Source organism: Coenobita brevimanus, chromosome 54 (assembly GCF_032717465.1).
Source record: "Coenobita brevimanus isolate Jiangsu-jjx chromosome 54, ASM3271746v2, whole genome shotgun sequence".
NCBI classification, from domain to species: Eukaryota; Metazoa; Arthropoda; class Malacostraca; order Decapoda; family Coenobitidae; genus Coenobita; species Coenobita brevimanus.
Window position 1 is genome coordinate 7559350 of NC_137007.1, and position 23170 is coordinate 7582519.

Sequence of the window (23170 nt, forward strand, 5' to 3'; positions counted from 1 at the left end):
CTTGCAAATAGCGGGCAAGAGCTCGGTAGACTGGTGCAGAGTTTTGTAGATGTCTGTGAGCGCCAAGCCTTGAGGGTAAATGTAGATAAGAGTAAAGTGATGGTTGTTGAGAGAGGTGATTCCCAGTGTGATGTTATGTTAATGGAGAGAGATTGGAATTGGTGTGAGAGTTTAAGTCTGTACTGGGGTAGAGTGACAGGAAAAGAATGAAGGCAAGTGTGCAAAAGTAGAAAAGCAGAGTGGCACAAGGAAGGAAGGTGGCTGGTGCTAAATAAGCATTGATAAGAAGCAGAGGTAAGAGTGTGGCAGGTGCAAGATGCTTACATGAAGGAGTTTTAGTGCTTATTCTAACATATAGGTGTGAGACTATGGGATGGCACAAAAATGAAAGTCAAGAGTAAGAGCAGTGGAGACGGACTGTTGAGGAATGTGTGTGGAATGCGGAAAGTGAATAGGATAAGAAATAATGTGATTCATAAAAACTGCAATGTAAGGAAGTCTGTGGACACCAGAACTGAAGAGAGTATGCTTAGATGATATAGCCAGGTGGAGAGAGTGGGTGTGAATTGAGTAGTGGAAAGGGTATAGTGTATCTGAGTGAATCTGATGATGGGAGGAATGTGGTAGGCCAAGAAAAAGGTGGACAGATATGGTAAATGGTTATGTGAGAGAGAGAAGTATAGGAGCTAATGAGGCTAGGGAACTGACAGGCAATCAAGCATGCAGGATGAATTTTATGTGGAGGAGTGTAGGACCATGGTTTGGTGTCCCTTTTTAGCTTGACAGTCATTGGTCTGACTCTGTCAGATAGGTAAGTGTGAAGCTACATGCAGAGCTTGCAGGATGAATTTATGTGGAGGAGTGTATGACCATGGTTTGGTGTCCCTTTTTAACATGACAGTCATTGGACTGACTCTGTCACATAAGTAAATGTGAAGCTACATGCAGAATGTTTTTGACCCATAAGGTGGAGCCACAATTCTGGGGGCTTGAATGGTGAATGAGTGAATGGGAGTGTGGCTCATTCAACTGGGTAAACTTTAATTAGTATCTCATTCTATCCAGCTTTACCTGGCTCTCTGGATCCTAACTCACCCCACCTTAGGATGGGAAAGGTGGTCTGGATGATGATGATAATGTTGATGCTGATGATGATGATCAAGCCACAGACCTGAAGTCTGCTCCCTACAGTTCCACAATTTTCTTACATGCACAAGGTGCCATGTTACCACTCTGGAACTGATGTCCACAGTACATACTGTATACGCGCTAGGATTGTCTTACGCTGAACTTGCATGACAGTATTAGCAGGGGTGATTTAATGATATGTCAGTGGGTCTTGTGGAAGATAATTTAAGACTGTTTTAACAAAATTCACATCCCCAAACTGTTTCTTGCCCCAGTCCAGGATCAATTTCACATTCTTGTAGTCAGCAGTCCATTACTCATCCACCTGACCACAATGACTACCCTAGGATAATGATGCTCCCTCATGTAGTCCCTTTGCATTTTTTTTACTCAATTTTCTGTTCTTCATGATGACCTTCAGGGCACCTGCCACTTTTCTGCCTTAACCAATTCTACTTTCCACTGCCTTTTCATAATGTACCATACATTCATTCATTCATTATCTAGTTCAGTGTTGCCCCATGAGAAGCATAGGTGCCCAGGTCTAGGCAAGTTGGTCCTGACATTTAAGATGAGAGTGACCAGCCTCACTCATCCCTGAGTGGCATTACATGAGCAATTAACCCCAACCACCCACTGCATATAAGCCTGCACCAGCTCAGTCAAACCAGAGCGCTGTAATTACCCACTAAACCACCTGGGGCCATAATTTGGTTATATGGTTACCACATAGTGTATTAAGACATTTAAAATCTTCTACCATATCAAGAGCTTCACTGACCTGCATACAATACTATGTCAAACTGTTTGCTCCTCTTTGGACAAACATTAAAGTACTCCTTACTACTCCGAATTATTCCACTGCCATTCTTCTATATTTCTGTTCCTCTTACTTTCTGATGCCTGATATTAAGATCACATCTTGTACTGTAACTTTTATCATCATTTTTTATGTAGTGCTATCCTTCAAAGATATTTCTGTCTAATATTTTGTTGCTGTTGCTTAACCTCAACCTGCCTGACTAAGCACATCCGTTGGCCGCAGATTAGTATCCACCCTTATGAGCACATACAGTACGTTCCCTACACTGTTGATGTTGTGTCTACATCTAAGTGTGGTATGTGCTCTGCAATGTTCCAATATATGTGCATCTAAGTGTGGTATGTGCTATGCAGTGCTCCATTATGTGTGTTATACTGTGTGAGCCTATCTAACAAGTGGGGTACGTGTCATTAGTGACTCCACCCAACTCAAACTGAAGCTGAGTAAATGTGGTCAGATCCTGGACTAAGTTTAACTAGGTGAATTCAATCGGCATATATATGGATATCTGTGATGAATGGACATCAGGAAAGGAGTTTGTACTATACAGTACTGCTTTGATCAAGGTGGTATACTGACGTGCATGCAAAGTGGGTCTGTAGGTGTTTCTTCATTGTTAGTGTAAGAACATCAGGAGGCGGGATGTTATGGAAGAGAGTTTGGGATGTCTGTGTGGTGATGGTTTTGTGCACCTAGTTGTGCTGTGTAACTCTGTCATATAATGACAGGGGTGTTGTGTGCTAGTACAGGCTGCTGTGTAGAAGAGTGTGCCTCTCATATTGAGATATTGTATTCACAAACTCTGAGTAATACTGGTGCAGTAATACTGGCTATGGGTGCAGTACTGGTGCAACCAGTAATGACATGAAGAGCTATGATAAATGGTCTGCATGGTGTTTAAGTGGAAGTTAGATAAGATGGGAACCCCTGCTGCTGAGGCACAGGACATCAGTGCACTGATCTGGTATACTGTTTGTTAGTACAGTAGGGGGAATGTTTGTTTTCGTTGTCCAGTTTGTCCTTGTAAGTGCCCTAAATGCACTTAGTCTAGAAGATGTATCACCTCTTGATGTCTTGTATGTGGATCCTGATGGTGTGTCCAATGTCATATTTCACCCTATGGATCTCAGGAGGGGATATGTGGCACACACACATTGTCATGTGTGATGTTAATAGTGTACCTGTGCTCATGATTGTCAATGGTGATCAGTGTGGTGGTGGATTTTGCTGAAACAATTGTCAGCCTGTTGTCTTTCCCATGCCTGAAGTGTGTTGAGGTAATCTTGTTGCGGTGACTAAGCTATGTCTGTAATGTAGCATGTAGCTGTTGTGGTAATATCATCTGCATATTAGGCAATGTTTCTGGGCAATGGAATTGTGGGAATATCATGCATGTATTGCATGAAGAGTCTAGGTGAGAGACTAGCTGTGAGGAACCCCATGTGGGAAGTTTTGTGCTTGTATTGACTTGCCCTGGAATATAATGTGTTCTTGTCTGCCTGACAGATAACTGACAAGCCTCCTTTTGGTGGTGTTTTCCATCTTTGTGTTGAGGATTTTGGTTATTAGTTTGCACAGAGGGATGACATTAAAGGTTTTACTATTACTTTTGTTACGAGAAGTGTACATTATGCAGGTTTCACAGACTTTATACTGTCAAATGGATGTTGTGAGGAGTTGTGGCCTATATTCAAGTGGAAAAGCTACTGAATCTTGTATCACATCATTTACATAGGCTCCAACATGCTTGCACGTGTCAGCCTTGGTCACCTAATGGCAGCTATCCACACTACTTGATCTCTGGCAGCCTCCCTATTCAGTCCCTTATTCCTGAAGTCACACTTTATGACTTCATCCTATGTCTTTTTTTGCTTTGCCTCCTGCAAGCCTACCCTTGATGTATACACCTCTCAGCTTCCATACCCAACTGTCATGGTTCATCCACTCAATATGGCCAAACCATCTCAATCTACTAATACATTCAAATTCCATCCTTCCTCTCAACTCTTCAATTGCAATCCTATGGTCCTTCCAATTTATCCAGATCGTTTAGGCGTTGTCCCTCACGGGACTTCCCCTACGTGAGATGTTGCCACAGTTTCTACTGGGCCAATTATCAGATTAGAGACAAGGGTCAACCCTTACTCCCAGCTCTCTCTCTTTCTCTCTCTCTCTCTCTCTCTCTGCATATAAAATCAACATTTTATGGAGATTTATTTCTATAAAAAGTCTATAGAGTTTTATGAATGATTAGAATTTGAGGAAAAGTCTCCTGACTTCGTCTGTCTGTCTGTCTCTCTTCATATAAAATCTACAGTTTATGGTGATTTATTTCCATAAAAAGTCTATCCGGTTTTATGAATTATTATAGTTTGTTCTGGTGACTTTTGTGTAATGCAGGCTTGACTGAAGGAAGAGCAAATTCGTCTGACTGTTACTTCACTCACGTTGGTGGCCTTTGCTGTTCAAGCAACAGCTTTTGAGGGATCAATTATAGGTCCCCTGTTTGCCTTCTCTTCTAACAAATACTTATTTACATTGTAAATAAGTTCTCTTTCTCAACCGTGGAGCAGATGAGGGCGAGTGGTAGGGGTAGGAGATTTTCTTTTAATGGCGGTCAGAGAAAGTGACCTGCAGATTGACACCTGACCTACCCTCACTGACTCACCTACAGGCGCGACAACGTTGGAAAGCAACATTGCCAAGTGTTGAGGTATTTATAAAAAGTCATTGTTATTATTAAAAACAATAGGCATTTTCTTACACTATATAGCCATATTAGAGAATTTTATATATATATTCTGTATATAAATTTCATTTAGAAGTAGTAAATAGCTGACATGAGACAGAGAGGTGTAGTATTCGGCAGCGTAGCTTGAAGGAGAACTCCCGTGAGGGACAACGCCCAAACGATCTGGATAAATTGGAAGAACCATTGTCCCCCCTAGACCTCACATTCAAGGCCATACTACACATTCATCTAAACCTTGTCATTTCAGTATGTTTAAGCCTATAAATATCCTCTTCCCTTCACTGCCCAGGTCTCACTATTAAACAGCATTACACACCTAACACATGCCACATACCAAGTTCCTTCAGCATGGAGGGAGAGTCCTCTCAATGTAAGACAAGGTAATAGCTTCCTGAACTTCCTCCAACCACTCCTTACCCTAGACACAGAGCTAGCTCCACCCCCACCTCCAGCACATAACATGTCCCCTAAATAACAAAACTCCTCCACTCACTCAAGAGATTTCCCAGTAAGATTAATCCTTTCACACAACAACCTTTACATGCCCTCCCCAACACACTGCACACAAAAAATCAGCATTGTTTCACACCTACCTCTAATACCACAACATCTCTTAAGCACCCACTTATCACAAACACTGCACAAGACAGACTTACATCCCACACCCTTGTGACAAACTGCACCTGGCCACACTCCCTCAGCTTTGACTACACAGCCACCAGCCCTAGATATCATCAATTTTTTTTACCCACATTTACTCTCAAACTCTTCTGCCTCCTTCCATTTCTCCATTTCCTAAATCTTTCCTCAGCCTCCCTTTCATTCTCTGCAATCAGCACCACATCATCAACATACATCTCTCATGGGAGTCCATCTCTGAAGTCATGTGAGTGAGCTTCAAGCACCATGACAAAAAACAAGGGCTCAAGACTGACCCCTGATGCACAACGATTATTCTCCTCATGAGTGGTGTTAGATGGAGGGAGGGCATCCTGAAGGCTGAGGACAAAATGACATGTAGACAATATGTTTGTGGTCACCTCCTCAGGGATGAATGCAGTTGGTTACAAACAGAAAAAAAGCTCTTTGTTCAACTTCGGTATGACTATACATTATGAAACCAAAAAACTACAGTCCAGACATATGTAACACTCCATATTTACACGGCAAACACTTAGAATGCCATTCATTAATGACACAACACTAGAAATAGTGATTACACAAATTCATAGACAGAACTCAAAGTACAGCAGTAAAATCCACCACATCTGGCCATGATGAGTGTAGCATGACCCCCTGCCCCCTCATTACGCTTCATGACCATGCAAGCACGTAAGAGGCTCCTTTCAACTGTGAAGTATGTTGCACAGGGTGATGTCGGTACACCTCTCAGTCAGTCCTTCCTTCCCTACATACTCATTTGCTTTTCTTGTCACATAACCTGATTTAAGCACTAAACATCAACTGTTATATTGCTATTAATGATGTGAGTGTTGTGGTGGGGAGACAGAGGCAGCCAGACGAGTGGGGCAGAAAGACTTACATGGGTAGCGAAAAATTTTAATTTTATCTGTGTGTGGGCACAGAATAGGCATTCTAGATTTTAACAAAGGTTTGGTAGCATTTTGCTAAAAGGAGGGCTGTTCTTGGGGTTGATGCCATGGGCTTAAAGGTAAAAATGAGGGCTTTGAGACGAGGTTGGGATGAAAGTGATGAATCCCATGAGTGTTTTTATTTACGCTATGCAGAAAACTTAGTGTGATGGGTGTTGGGGACAAAATTTGTGTTATATGTGAATGGACTGTAATTTACTATACAGACAGTGGCAGGATTTCTGAAGTCATTAGATTCACGTCCAGATAAGCCTTGGGTAACAGCAACAACAATAATAAGAACAACTGTAACACTTCACCATCACACACCTTCAGCAGAACCATCTTGCTCCAGTTCCTCAATGTTTGTGTCTTGAAACAGTTTGTCAATGATGTCATCAGCATCAATGCGGGTGTCATCAACTCTTGACTTTTTGCTGGCTTCCTCTGCACACCCCTGAGAGGTAGGTGGATTGACAGGAAGGCGAGCAGATCCCGTGGGGTGTGAGGGTCGCTCTAGGGAACCCCCCATGCTGCTACCACAACCACCACCCTCACTGCTACCACCACCACCAGACCCAGCACTACTGTTTCTGTGGATGGAGATGGACATAAATACTGTGTCTGGAGGCAGGATGGACTGTAAGAGACAGACTGCAGGTTGAGTGATAGGTACAGGAGTAGATAACACCTGATTAACTGTGGAGGTTGATGAAACTGTACATAAGAATTGTTTTTCTTTTTGCTATAAAATGGATGGAAGATGCAAACACAATACTGCAATACTAAGCAATCTTCTCTGCACAGAACAATATTCTAATTCTCTTTTTAAAACCCAAACCACATTAAATGATGGGCATGCAAATACAGTAATTTGATATTGTAAGCACTCTATTCCTCCTTCAGTATGGTAATGACTTAAATGAAAATTATCTAATCTAAATAATGCCATGGATTTTTTAAAAACTAAGGTATGACCTCCTTGACTGATGGATTTAAAAACAAAGGTATGATACATTAAGTAGAGCTGTAAAAAAGGGATATAATGTAGGGCTGCAAAAAAGGGATGATGGTTAAAAATATTACATACACAGTACATGGAAACCACAAAAATATCAGTACAGTACATAAAATGGACCAAAGTAGTTAAAAAAAAAAGTCAGTATCTGCATACATTAAGGAGACGTATTTAAACTACAGTAATAAAAGGCCATTCATAAAGTACAAAATACCATATGTACAATATTTATGTGCAGTACTTATACTAAAACACATATATTACAGTAGGGTTAAGTATAGAAATACCATCTGAAAATGGAAAGGGCAAGTGAAAATACTGTACAGTAAACTCTCAATTATCTGTTGTAATTCAGCCAAACCCAACGCCGGTTAAAGTGAAATGCAGAATACAGTACTGTATATCCGATGCAACATTTGGCTTTGAGCTGGATACTGTGATTCTACCTGTCTGAACCCTCTATCCTAAAAGCTTTACCACGAATAAAAGATGAAATCAAAGCAAATAAAAACAATACAGTACAGTAATGATACAAGAAATACAGTACTGTACATGGTGTACTATTTTATGTAGTGTACTCACCAACCATTGGCATCGATGGAGGATAGAGCTGTACACCGTGCAGTACAGTACTGTACTGTACTATACTGTACAGTACACATAATCCCATGTGGTCTAGTGACAAATGTCTCCCTCTAAGAGAGAACTTGATCTCTGCCAAGGGTGCTAGAGAAGGTAATGGAGACGGAATGGCAGACAGAGTCAGGTGGACGTCCAGTGAGGCTTCTGACTGGAGGAAGATCTCAGGTGGTGTGGTGCCACGGCCGAGGTGTGTGGCTGAGACGAAGAGAAGGTGGCTGTGATGGTAGCTGACTGGTGTAAACAACGAAAATGTGAGGAAGTATAGGGCTGGAGTGACAGAGGCTGGTACAAGGAGGTCAACGGCTGGGAGGACAATGTGAGGAGGTCGAGGGCTGTGGTGGCAGAGTGGTAGGTGTCACAGGGTGGAAAAAGGATGTAATGGAAGACTGCCTGGGGATCCTTCTCGACTGCAGCTTTATCACATTCTCACAGCCCTGTCACAGGTTAGTGGCCATGGCATCTGCAAAGATGGGCCGCCAATTAGGATGCTCGCAGGAGTCGAGAAAAACATCCACTGCATCACAAACCTGCTGGAGCCTCAGGAATTCTGCCACTTTGTCATCAACATTGTCCTCCTCCACTTCAGGTTCTGTACTACTACACAGTTTCCCTGTTGGACAGTCTGGTACCCAGGGTCTCCCTCATCCACTCCCAGTCAATTGTGGATTGTGTTCTCAGTTATCTGTTCTCCTACTGCTTCCATACACTGGACAAAGTCCTCAGGAGCTGAGGAGCTTGTTCCAACCATACTTTAGCACGAGTGCACAGAGTTCCCTCCAAGCCTGTGCCTAGTTGTAGTTTGATGATTTGAGGAAATACCGCTTGAGGCTGGCCAAGGTCCTCTCCCAGGCTGCCTGCCTCCTCCTCGAGTACATGCATCATGTCTTTCATAAACCTCTTATGGTACAGCTGCCTACTTTGCTGCCATAATACCCTGGTCCATGGGTTGCATGACTGAGGGCAAATTAGGGGGTAAGAACATGACCCTAATATGACCTCTATCACCAACCAACACCATCTCAGACGGATGAGCAAGCATTGCTGAGGAGCGGCAGATAGTGCTGTTACCAATATGATTCGCTGAACCGATATATCACAGATATTTGCATTTCTTCCAATAATGAATACCAACATTTACTGTCGATATCAGGATATCAGATAGGGACGGAAGAAACATTAAAATTACTTTTATTAAAGATTTCGTTCATTGTTTTGCCAAATTCTGTGTAAAAGTTTGTTGTTACCTTGACACTATGGCTTAATAAAATCTTACTGAAAACCATTAAAGGTTAAGAATAATAAATGGGTAAGAAAGGAGAAATGGAAAAAAGTGAAAAGAACTGATGGCCGAAAGCAGCAAGTTGAGAGAGATATACAGCATACTGGTGGTGTGTAAGTGTGGTGGCCATGTGGGCTAATGTATGTAAATACTGCAGTGTACACACGCCCACACCCATTTGTTATTATATTCTTTATTTAGTCATAACATTTAACAGTCTTGCTTCTGACAGTAGTCTTAATAAAGAAGTGAGTTACTGCATATAGCATGAAAGAAGGCAGTAGGTGGGGGTAATAAGGGAACAGTAGCTCCGAGATGGGGAGATGAACAACATTTGGCAACTTGGTTTGTAAGCAACTAGCGTTCGTGTGTAAATGATGCACAGATTTGAGTGTACCTACAGAACAAATATTCAGCTGAACAGAAGACACTGTGACCATTAAGTATTGCTCACTTCAACCACAGAACCTTCAATGCTAAGCTTTTCAAAGTAACTAAGACACACTTGACTGAGGCCTGTCTTAAAATCTAGAAAAGCATGACAGTTTTGTGCGCATAATGTGAGCCAGTACAGTACACTACACTATACTACCTATGTATGTACAGTAAAACCTCCCTTAATTGGCACTCCCCTAAGTCAGGATTATATATAAGTTGGCATGGCTCCAAAATATTAATTCAAACAATCATTTTTGAAATTGACATCATGGGAAAAAAAAAAAAAAAAAAAAAAAAAAAAAAAAGGTCAGTAAAACTGATCCTAAGTTGGCAAAATGCCGACTAATAACAACCCAAACTTGGCATCACGTGAGGCATGATGCTTCAGGGTACCCCGTTCAAACCTGCTGGAGTCAAAATTAAGTTGGCACATTGGTTGTTGGCCAGCAATATACCGACTTAGGTGGTATAAACATACCGAGCCCCCATGCCACACATCACGTGGAGCTCAGTCTTGCCCAGGCCATCACCCACTAAGGGTCTCTCCTGCATGCTTGTGACTGTGACAAAGTGTTGTATACTTTTCAAGAGTACACTTCCTGCATCCTGCCATCATGTCGTCTCTGTACGGTATCAAGGGAGCCTCTGGGAGGCTACCATTTATCTAACCATGGCATGTGATCTTAGATGCTTTATTTTCTTTTTCAGGGGGTGGGGGAGGGAATAGGTGATTCTCATAAGTCAGCAGTTCACTTAAGTCAGCAAGGCCTCAGTCCCTACTATGCCGACTTAGGGAGGTTTTACTGTATGTGGCTGGTATACAATGAACTTTAGCCATTCATGCTTATTATGGAATGCGGTTTTAATCAGATATACATATGGAACAGACTTCAATTACAAGTGCATTAAATCCAGTCTCAGGGATTCAAGCAGGTGTATTTTTACCACTATGCATTAACTCTAGGCTGGTCTGGCCTGAGTTGGCTAATGATCAAAATGTTATGTACTTTTAAGTATAAATGTAGTTTCATTTTATGGCTAACGGCCAACCAGCCAAGATTTCACGTATGGTACTTTCAAGTACAGTACCGTATAAATACTGTTTTTATTACTTAAGTAATGATAAGAAGCTTCCATACATGCATTTCACATATCATTACCTGGCAAGAGTTAGCTTAGATTCTGAAGTTAAAATGTTGTATGTTTACTATTTGCCTAATGAATGAGTGTTGTGTACTTTTAGGGAAACACAAAAGTTATGGTATGTGCTTTGTTTCCTATTACTTGCCCAGTGGAAAAGATGTTACTTATGAGTATTAATGTGTTTTAATAACATTTTAATATACAAAGGGATAGTACAGATTAGGTGGTAGGTGGTGGCGACCATCATCCACTCACTTGATGTAGTGCTGCCTACATCTTCCTTAGCCTTTATCATTTTTTTTCTGTGCCTGCCCTACTCTCTTCCTATATCTCCCATCTTTCCTGTCACTTCTTATTGCTCTTCTTTCCTTTACAGGTGGCTTTACATTGAGTGACAAGCCAAATGGTTTCCTGTAAGCCAAGAAACCATTTACAACGCTGGGTGGTAACCATATAACCAACCCATACGTGCTCCCTATGTGTCAACAAGTGGGTTGGTGGAGGGTTAGTGCCCCTCCCCATAAAACCAATAACTCAAAGTCAAATGGCCACCCCTTACGGGATTATGGCGTCTGGCAATAGATAGATAGATAGTACAGTTTATCAGTTTATAGCTTCTTTTTAGAAAAACCTACTTAAAATAAATATCAAAACAGAAGAAAACCTTATGGAACTGTGATATTCTGATGCAGTCTAACTGCATTAATATAATTCTTTATAAGCACCAGCATTTTTTCACATAAGCTAAACAAAATCACATTTGCAAGCAACATTCAGATTTAGCACTAAATTTCTTAACCCCTGCATGCTGGGTGCTGGTATGGACTGACACAAAAGGGGTGGACGGAGACTGCCGGGTGTCAGTAGGAACCGCAAACGTATTCCCACCACGCTTGAAGTGGCTGTCATTTGATCTCGTCACCAAAGGGTAGGGAGAGACTCCCACCACCTGACACAAGCGTACCTCGGTCTTCTCTGTGACTTAGCCCGGTGCCGAACGATGTTTTCTGAAATCTCCTCGTCCGATTTCGTTCCTGCCTCATGCGGATCCCTTGCCTCATCCATCCCTGCCAAGCCTTTGCCCAAGGATACTAGGAAAGGGCTCAGCGACAGTGACACAGGGCATGCCTTGGATGCCACTGTGTCTAGTTTATCTAGTAATGGAGACGTTATCAAGCTGAAAGCGATGCCAAAGTCGGGGATGTGTGACACACATGACGACATCCCGCTTCAAGCACCAAAAGTTACTCATCTTTTTCACATCCTCATTCATTGATGTGACCATCTGCAGACCTGGGGATGCTTTTACTCTCAATGAGAAGAGTTGGTGATTCATTTGGTCTTTAATTTTTTTCCCTAACTGCTGTACTTTCCCAGATATGATGGACTGAAAAAACGCTATTTTGGGAAATACAGCTGTAGGGAGAGGGTGGTCGTGCCAAAAACTTCCTGGAATCTAGGGGTTAAAGTCCAAGAAAGGCAGCGATAATTAAGTATACCGTATTATTTAATTACTGTATATAGATTTTACTCCCTGTACTGTTGTTTGCAGATAATACTGTGTTTTTAAATGAAGATGAAGGGGAGCTGCAAGGCTTGGTGGATGAGTCTGGGAGAGTGTGTAAGAAACGGAATCTAAAGGTGAATGTAGGGAAGAGTAAAGTGATGGTCTTTGAGAGAGGGGAAATCAGTGAATGTACAGTGAGGCTGGATGGTGAGGAAATGGAAAATTTGAGTACGTTTAAGTACTTGGGGAGTGTGATGAGTAAGGATGGAAGTTTGGAGGGTGAAGTGCCTGAAAGGGTACAACAAGGAAGAAAGGTTGCTGGTTCCTTGAAAGCAGTGATAAGAAACGGAGGTGAGCATGGAAGTGAAAAAGATACTACATGACAGTATTGTGATACCAACTCTAATGTATGGAAGTGAAGCTTGGACGTTGTTGGAAGGACACAAGTCAAGAATGAGAGCAGTGGAAATGAGTTATTTAAGAGAAGCCTGTGGAGTCACATGGAGAGACAGGCTGACAAATGAGGATATAATGGAGTGTTGTGGTGTGGATGTGGATGTGACAGGAAGCATTAGGAGGAACACACTGAGGTGGTTTGGCCATATGGAGAGGATGGAGGGTGAAAGACTGATGAGGAGAGTGTATGTGAGAGGTGGAGGGAGGGAGAGGGAGGGGGAAGCCAAGGATGAGATGGTGGGATGGAGTGGAGAGGTATATGAGAGAGGGGGGTGTGAGTTGGGTGCAGGGCAGTGAAATGGCGGGGGACAGGGCAACATGGAGGCGATTTGTTTGTGGCCACCCTGTACGGGATTAAGGCGTCTGGCAATAGATTTTTTTTTTTTTTTTTTTTTTTTTTAATGTGTCCGACTCTGGGCATAGGCATCACAGCCTGCTCCGAAGGCCCAGTAGTCCTCCTACATACCATACGCCTCTACATGTTACCACTTTGGTGTTAACACCCACCGTCCATATTGAATACATGCTAGGGCTGTCTCATACAGGACTGATGTATTAGTATTAGCGGGGGTATTTTTACAACATGTCGGCGGGTCTTCTGGTAGATCAGTAGATAGAGATAGATTTTACTGAAGATTAACAGAAAAAAAGAAAAACTGATTTTCTGCTCATAGCTGTTTTACTTTACCATCAAAATTAAACACTAAGTCTAAGTCACAACACTGACAGAACACTGTTAGAGTATATGTGTGTGTACTGCCTGACTCACAAGTTCCTACTAGTCTGCCACAGTTCCCGACAGAAGATTGCCGTCTAAGTGTTTGTGTCGATCATCATTCTAACCACAGTGATACAATATTATGGTTTAAAAATACAGTATGTTTTAATTGGAGCATTTTACCATTTAACCATACCTACCGGACGTCGGTCGAGAGACGGGTCGGAGCCGCAATTATTTTTGCGCCACAGTTTGAAGTGGCCGCCACTTGATCTCATCACCAAAGGGTCTGGACAGACTCCCGCCACTCGAGGCAAGCATACCTCAGTCGTCTCTGTGACTTTGCCAGGTGCAGGACGATGTTTTCTTGCACCTCTTGTCCAATTCCGTTCTCACCTCACATGGACCCCTTGCCTCATCCACGCCTGCCAAGCCTCTTTCCAAGGATACTAAGAAAAGACTCAGTGATAGTGCCATAGGGCGTGCCTTGGACGCAACTGTGTCTAGTTTATCTAGTAATGGAGAAGTTATCAAGTTGAGAGTAACCCAAAATCCTGGCCGCATGCACAAGCACAAACACATCCTGCCTCGAGCACCAGAAGTTAATCATCTCCACGTCGTTACTCATCAACGCAACCACCTACAGACCTAGGGATGCTTTTATTCACAAGAAGAGTTGGTGAGTAATATAGTCTTTAATTTGTTTCCCTATTAAGGTTTGAAAATAATTTTGGGAACATGCCCGTACTGAGTGGATGACCGTGGTAAAAATAGCCCGACACTGAGCGGATAAGGCAGTCAGCAGAATGTGGGGCATGACCACATCTTTGACAAATAATAATCATTACTACAGAGTTAGTTCACACCTAGAATGGTGGAGAAATAAGTGCTTCAGTCTAGGGTCACTGGGTAAAACAAACACTGATATATTCTTCATCGTTACTCAGCTGATTCCGATACGATTCTGATGCTCAGATAATTTTTCCCTCTGATACTGACACTGATATTAATTGGCTTTTGCTTGCTGAATTACGGCTTTAGCAGCAGAGCCTTCACTTGAAGGAGATTATCCATTATCAAACTCTCCATTTGATAATAAATAATCTCCTTCACAGCATGACTTTAGAATCAATCTCTGAAGATTTTGGCTGTTAATCAAGCGAGTGTAAATAAATCACTGGGAGATGATCCATTAACCTCCCGGAGACAACGTGGCTGTTTATCATGATCCACTACAACAGGTTTCAGATGATGGGAGCCTGTTGCACTGGGACAACACAAAAGAGAGACGCATTGTTTGTTCGCCTTATGACCAGGCATTGATTTCTCCTTCTTATCAGCCAAGATATGAGTCGGCACTGACCTGGAGAACAGACCAGGTTCATCGGCATCATAAACCTGATTGAGACACAACCCTTCTCTGTCAATCAGGTTTTTAACCTTGGTGCGAAACTCATCTATTCCATCAGAGTCTGTATCCAATGCTTCACCACTGGTCATCTTGCTGGACAGCTCATGTCGAAGTTTGAATCAAATCAGCCAACCTTCAAACGCCTTGAAATCCGTGATCCCCAGTTGTTCTGCGAACTTGGTGGCAGCAACCTTCAGATCGATGGGACGCACAATCATACCACTGGCACGTTGTTGTCGAAACCACTTCAGGCAGGTTTGGTCGGTCGAGTTTGCAGAAGTGCGGCTTGGCCATTATCTTACATTCGTGTCATCACACAGTCTAGCCATGACGACCCTGGAGGAACATCTTGTTGCAGTGTTTGTTCTTCCGCAAATCCTACAACATGGCCCGGGGCATGATGTAGTGCTCCATTTGCCTTGCGATGGTCCAGCCTTGCTTCATCTTCTAGATTATCTCCATCTTCTCCATGAAGAAAACGATATGATGCCTCTTAGCAGGGGAAGCGGGGAGAAATGTCATTAAGACAAGGACCAGGACAAAACAAGGGCAGAAGGACCTGCACCAGCCAAGGCACCACCGCAAGAGCCACAAACTCAGCCATGATGCACAACTATTGTACCTATGCCAACAACACAACATACACTCTTTGAGAGCTCTATGGGAAAGCCCAGTCTTGGCCATGGCCTTCCTAAGGGACTGCCTAGGGAACAACTATTACCACTACTACTACTGTACTGTTGTTATGGGCACTTTCAGGCCACAGGTGAGGCACACCAAGAGAAACAGCACAGGAGGGGTAGGAGAAACAGCAATGGGAGGTAGTGGAAATAGCACTGGGGGTTAGCAATCACATTCGTAAATAGTACAGTACACAATAATTTTATAATAACAATATAGCACTTGGATATGATCACTGACAGGCCATTAGCTTTCCAATACAACACTGTACAGTACATACCTCGAACATAGCATGCTACAAAGTTGGTAACAGAACAAGGGTTTTGTGACTGTGTGGTCGGAGGGGCGGAGCGCACAGATATGCCTCCACTGAATTACATCCACAGGCGAGAATAAGAGAGCAGGGGTATTCTCAGCATGCCGAGTGTGGTAGATTCTGATCGGCTGGCGCATAGCGGGTGTGTTCATTGCCTCCCAAGTTTTGGGATTTCTCCTGGTCCCTCAATGTCAGATATTGCATTGGAGCACTGGTTACATCCTGTTTCAACGCATGATGTTGCATAAAAATCACCGGACATTGCTTTAATAGAGCCAAGACAGCTGTGCTGGATATTGCATTGGGCCAGATATTGTGACGACGGATAATTGAGAGTTTACTGTACTATGAAATACACGTATAACAGGTATAACATGATGAGACTAAACTATGTACTCAAAAGAATGTTTTTTTCAGTAACTGTGGAATGTATAGACAACACTAAAAGTCTTCAGCAGAGTGCACACCTTCACCACCCTGAGCAGATCATACACGGTGCTTTGGGCCAACAGTGTAAGAAACTATGGAAGCCTCCATATTTCTCAGGTCAACTTAAAGCATTTTGTTCTCTCTTACTGAAAGCCATGGCTATGTCCTTGCAATCTGAAGTACTTCAAATATTATTCACTTCATCCCTGTGTCACTGGGATCTTCATCATAAATTTCCATCAAGAACCTACCACTGTCTTTTCCATAATCAAACAGATAAAAAGACTGATAGATAGATAGACAGACAGACTAACAGACAGAGTTACAGGATGACAGAGAGATGGACAGACAGACAGACAGACCGGGTGACAGAAAGACAGACAGAGTGACTGAAGGACAGACATAGTGACAGTCAGAGATGAAAACATAACTTCCTCTATCTTTATTCAAAATAAAAGGTGCTATACTCTTATTCCCACAACAACCTTAATTTTACAAAAGCACCATTGAACATACTGAAATAATCCACCACAGGAAACACCAAATAAAATCTATCCCATACTGACATATGCAGATAATCAGGAATATTTGTACTTAAACAAAAACATAAGACATTCTTAACAGAAAATCCCAATAACTTTTTTGCCTCAGTTGGCCTAACCTGGATGGTGCCCCAAGATTTCCATCCACCATCACATGCAATCCAGTGGGACACATGGCTTCATCCTGCTGCAGACTGAGAGCTGAGAGTGCCGAATGTAAAGCCAAGAAATTGTCATCACCAGCTAATGACATGGATCCACAGCGAGTAATAGGTGTGGAAGAAGCTGATGGACAAGACATTAGTGAATGAGATGAACCACGCAGGATGCTGTGCAACCCAGGGGCCAACAGCAAAGAGCTGCTGCGCGTGTTTGGTTCTCGGAAACTTGAGCTGCGTGAAACAGAGCTGAATGCTGTTGGACTGAGCAAGCTTGAATGGGATGACATGAACCCATTAGAAATGTCAGGAATGTCACTGCAACATTTGGGAGGCTCTGGGGTGCTTATCCGGGGGGTCATGAAGTGAAACTTTGCTGTAGGTTTAGATGGTGGGAGTCCTTTGGAGTGTGAGTAGTGGTAAGGGTGAGTATAATGGTCTTGGGTGGTGAGGACAGGAACTGGGGTGGTGTACACATGGAAGCTGCCATGTCCAGTACCCATATCAGTGGACGGGGTAGGCTGGTAGGCAGAGGCTGTTGCTGTCCACAAAGTGAAGCTTGGAGTGGATCTGTATTCAAATAAATGCATGATATGGGGGAAGGGACACACACATATATGCATGCATATACACACACACATCACACACACACAAAAGAATGAAAGAACAAGAGGGAATTTCAGTATGCAATATAAGACTGAATAAGAAAACAGGATGAACTGCAGAGTACATGTATAGTACTGTACAAGGTGAGATGCTTCAGGATGTTGCAGTTTTATATATTTAGTAGCGTCGGGTAAACATAGCAAAACACAGTGTGATATTAATGGGGAATCACTTCATGAGAGAAGAAAAATTAGAGAACATGGTAACATTCTGCCTGGTAGAATGGTTAATTTGGAGATGAAGACTCTGTCAGAAAGTAGGTTACTTCCGATGTTTTCATATGGGAGTGAAACTTGGGCAGTGAATGGCAGCCAACATTCTAGACAATGAACTTTTAAAGAAGAACTGCAGATATCAGCAAGATGAATGGCATATGTAATAAAGAAATTTATGAGCATTTTGGTATGGAAGAATGGCCTTTCGTAATATGATACTGCATTTCTGAATAGACAGAAATGCACTGTGTCAGTATCAAGATATCAAAAAATGTACACAGGCAAGTAAGGATAAAGTTATATGTTGGGGTCACATGCCATGAGGCATTTAGCTGTGGTGCCCACTGCTTTAACTTGGCCTCCAGGCTTGTGGCAGGTTTTTTACCTACTATCCTGGGATATATGGCCACTGCATTGTCCAGGTCATAACAGTTACCTCCCTTAAGTGTTAACTTTGATACTTATTTTACCTACGATCCCACAAATGGTGGATGGGCACCCAAGTCAAGCGACATTATTTGTCTGCACCAGGATTTGAACCCTGAGGCTAGTGGGTTGGCATCTTCAGTCAGTAATACTAATCATCTAGCCACTGATGCAGTAACAAAGAAAATCTTGACAAATAAGTTTAAAGGTACAATACTGTTAGAAGAAAGAAACCAATGTTGTGTGTAAGAACAGAGTGGAAAGCTACGCTGATGAAAAAAGGACTCCCTCCCCCCTTATGTTAACAGTGGTTCCAAAAACAGAACATGGTGTCAGACATGATGATGATGATGATGAAGATAACTAGCTGATAAGTTAAATGGTTAACTAAGCATTCATATATTAATTAAAAGCTGGATTAATCCCTTCATTTCAGTGACTGAAAAATTCATTTATTCTTGCTACCTCAACAATTTTATTCAGCTTCAGGGAGATCTCTTGTGATGAAGGAGTAATTGGAGGCTATATCTACCCTCTCTTGTTTAAAAAGTCTTTCAAAAGCTAAATAAAACTGCCTAGTGATAGCAGCAATAAAGTAAACAGGCTAATGTCATGAGACTAAAAGGGCACAGATGACTTCACCTAAGTGGGTCTTCTGGCCACAATTTCTGGGGATAGGAGTCAAAATTTGAATAAATTTTCCATGTGCACTGTAAAAGGTAAATAAATGGGGCTAGACCTTCCCCCACCCTGTATTATAAAAGAAATGTGGTGACTCCACCCAAAACTTACACTGCAAGTGGTCTAAGAGATCTTATGACACCGAGAGGATGAGGAGTTTGTATGGAGAACTTCCTTCTTTGAGTTAGCTACATTAAAAAAAAAAAAAAAAAAAAAAAAAAAAAAAAAAAAAAAAATTGTTTTCCACTCTCCCCATCATATCAAGAGTTGTACATAAAAAAACTATGCCATGGTGGTGGTATTCACAGCTGTCTTATGTGTCCTTGCTAATATCAACTGTACATGAAAGAATTCCTTTGGGAGGCCAAAGTGACTATCATGACCAGAATGGAGAGTGGGAGTTGTCATGTTTTTTTTTTTTTTGTTTTTTTTTGTGACAAAATTAGTAGGATCAAAGAATGCTAGGGTAAAGGTAACATAAAGCACTGGTTTTACAGTACCAGAGTATGATGGAGAGAATGAAAGTATCTATAAGCACTGTATCAAGTAGGAAGGGGATCCTGGAAGAAAAGTCAGAAGAAAAAAAAGCCAGCAAGGTAGAAGTGCTGAGAAAAATAGAATCAGTGGATGAGAACTGAAGAACACAATGTGTGATAGTGCTCTGTTCAATGACTTATGATAGTAAACATGGTCATTACTTTCATGCGTGTGTGTAAGGTCAACCTGAGGTATAAGGAGACATATGAGCAGCTGCACAGACTGTGCTGGGTGATTCCTGTCAACATTTCTGCTCACTCAATCTGAATGCAGCATTGGTATGATGCCTAGTTACACAAAAAATATGTGGAAGTAGGTACACTGTACTATATAAGCAGCACTATCATGAAAAAAAAAAATGCAGTTTGGTTAAGTAGCTTATATGGAGTACAGCAGTCATCTAAAAGGGTGTACAGTACAGCAGTGGGAGAGAACAGGAGTAGACAACATATGAATGAACACAGTAAGAAGTCCAGGTACTGTAAATGAGAGAAAGTGAGTTGGGATAGTATACAACACAGGATGTCAATGATTTAGGATATGGTTACATGGGCCAATTTTTTTGTTGCGGCCAGCCATGGTAAGAAACATAATATGATACAGCCTACAGCAAAGATGTAGTGAAACACAGAAAGATAACAGATCACTGTACTATACAGAGAACAAATAATACAGGTAGTTGTAGAAGTGAAAAACTCTGAAAGAAATGGTATGTGATTACTTGCTCTAGGCAGTTCTCCACAGCAGTATCCTCAAGTAAATTAACACTGTATACGAAATCCATGCTAACAAATTTCACTCTCAGAGAAAATATGCAATATAATATTTGCATGCCAAACATGCCACTTTGCAATCATAATACTTGTGGACTACAGGCAGTGTAGGTATGGCACAAGCTGAAACTGTTATTTACTCTTTCAATACAATTACTTTTTTTCTTTTTTTTTTACTTTATACTTAGTACCTCCAGACATTTTTTCACTTAAGAATGATAGCTTGTACTAAACAGATTAATGAAGGCTGTATATAACCCCTTCAGTTCAAATAGTCTCTCCTAAGCTGAATACAATATTCTGAAGGCAACAAGAATAAAATGAAAACCATGTCTTTGAAATAAATAGATTATGGCATGCATCTGGGAGATCAAAAAGTAAATCCATGCAAAAGAAAATTCAACAATGGTACTGTATAAGGTATGCATGCTTTTATGTAAAACAGAATCACACTGATGTAGCAACTTCTATACAGTATTTACAAATTCTGTTACCCTGTATTATGTTTGTTGTACATATTAGTTCTCGTTATGTAACACTGTAGCAAGGTTTTCTACAGGTTACTTCCTCAAAATTACAGTACAAATAATTAATACTGACCAAGAAAAGGTTTTGAAAGGGTGGAAATCACCAACTGAAAATATGCAGCTATAAATATTTAACTACAGAGCTACTCTGAAACTTCAAAGGAAACTTCGAAGATGATGAATATACTGCCACTGGAATCCTACAGTATTGCACACAAAAATAATTTCTCCAGGGATGTTCATGAAGTTAACCCCTTCAATCAGTGGATTTTTTTTTTTCTTTTGTTCTGGCTTGTGAGAGATTATTTTACACAACTGAGGGGAATTACTCTTTCAAAAAGTCTCTCCTTAGCCTTATTATTTTTATAATATGTAGTAGCCAGCTTACACCTGCCTGATATTGGCAGGCAAGCTCTACTATATAGGTTCAGGTCATGCTTTACACATTCTAAGAGTCAGCTGATCCATGAGGCAAAGAACATCCACTTTCCGTCACTGGAGATATGACCAGGCCTCACCTAGTACTTCACACATGGGTATAAGTGTGCAAGACTTTTGGAGCATAAGTATGTAGATTGCATATGAAAACTATGTTGTGAATGCAAGAGTCTGTATATGACACTGAGGGAACACAAGGTGCAAACAAGTGAAATGATATGAAAGGACACATTACTGTATCCAGTTAAATGTCAGCCTCCTGGTGTACGTGAACCGTACTCAAGAAAACTGGTAACACACACACACACACACACACACACACACACACACACACACAAAACCCACCCATTTGCTGAAAGTTCCAATTACAGTAATTTTATGAAAACTGCACTGGAAAATGCACAGGTGTTTATGGAAAAATAATAAAACTATAGTAAAACCTTGATGTAACGGGTGAATTCACTTTTTTCAGAATCGAGGAGCTACCAAACTAAATTCTTACATGTTGGAAAAAGTCTGATAAAGCCAGAAGCAGTCCAGACTGCCTAACGATTTCAGCTATGTTCACCACAATAAGGTAAATAAAATACATATTTATCAGTGTACAGTACAGTACATTATTATACATTCAGTATATTATACCACTTGATTATTGTGGTGAATGTAAAACACAGTACACTACAGGCATAGCCTGGTTAAACGATGGAATTGGTTAAGTAAAAACCCATTGCTCGGCAGCGTATCATATCTTGGGGTAGATTTAACATGTAAAGTATAGAGATGTGTTTTTGAGCCTTGGGTTTCCCCCCCCAAACAAGGCCTAAACCCACCCAAATGAGTCCAAACACAAGTTTCTAGCTAACCTAAACCCCCAAATACCTTTAAAACAAGCTAAACTAAACCTCAAAGCAGTTTATAACTCACCTATACCCAATAATAAAATCTGAAAATCATCAAATGTAAGTCTGGACAACTCAAACTTAGTTAACGGTACCTGAAAATGACAATGTTCACCCCACCTATGACTAAAACACATTAATCTAAGTCTAAAATCTATCTATCTATCTATCTATCTATAGCCTGACGCCCTAATCCCGCAAAGGGTGGCTGCAGACAAAACGCCTCCAAGTCGTTCTGTCACCCACCATTTGACTATCCTCCCCCCAAGTCACTGCCCCCTCCCTCATATACCTCTCAACTCCATCCCTCCACCTCATCCTTGGTCTTCCCCTCCCTCTCCCTCCCTCCACCTCACCTACATACACCCTCTTAGTCAGTCTTACATTCTCCATTCTCTCCACATGTCCAAACCACCTCAATGTATTTCTCCTAATCTTCTCAACCACATCCACATCCACCCCACAACATTCTTTCACTTCTTCATTCGTCAACCTGTCTCTCCATGTCACTCAACATGCTCCTCTCAAGTAACTCATTTCCACTGCTCTCACTCTTGACTTGTTCCCCCCTTGCAAGGTCCATGTCTCGCTTCCATTTGTCAGTGTAGGGATCACACTACTATCATGCAGTGACTTTTTAACTTCCATACTCATCTCCCTATTTCTCATCACTACTCTCAGTGAGCCAACAACCTTCCTTCCCTGCTGTACCCTTTCAAGTACTTCATCCCCCAAAGTTCCATCCTTACTCATCACACTACCCACGTACTTGAATGCACTCACATTCTAAAAACAGTTGCTAAATCAACCTACAATAAACATCAAAATTGGTTTAAAGAATTAAAATCCATCATTAAACTGAGGTTTGGCCATCATTATGCGGGGTAGGGTGGTATTTCTATCCCCATTGCTAACCTGGGGTATTGCATATAGGGGTATCGTATCTTGGGATCTGCCACTGCAATGGTAGTGAAA

The 23170-nt window shown here is 41.6% G+C and overlaps 1 protein-coding gene across 1 annotated transcript in view; it reads right to left on the reverse strand.

Annotated features, from left to right (window-relative positions):
* Positions 1 to 23170, reverse strand: part of LOC145401016 (EEIG family member 2) — a 296457-nt gene that overhangs the window by 13026 nt on the left and 260261 nt on the right. The window contains exon 6 of the mRNA XM_080273387.1: positions 6626 to 6888. Within this exon, the coding sequence (XP_080129513.1) occupies positions 6626 to 6888 (263 nt within the window). The remainder of the gene's footprint in view (positions 1 to 6625; positions 6889 to 23170) is intronic.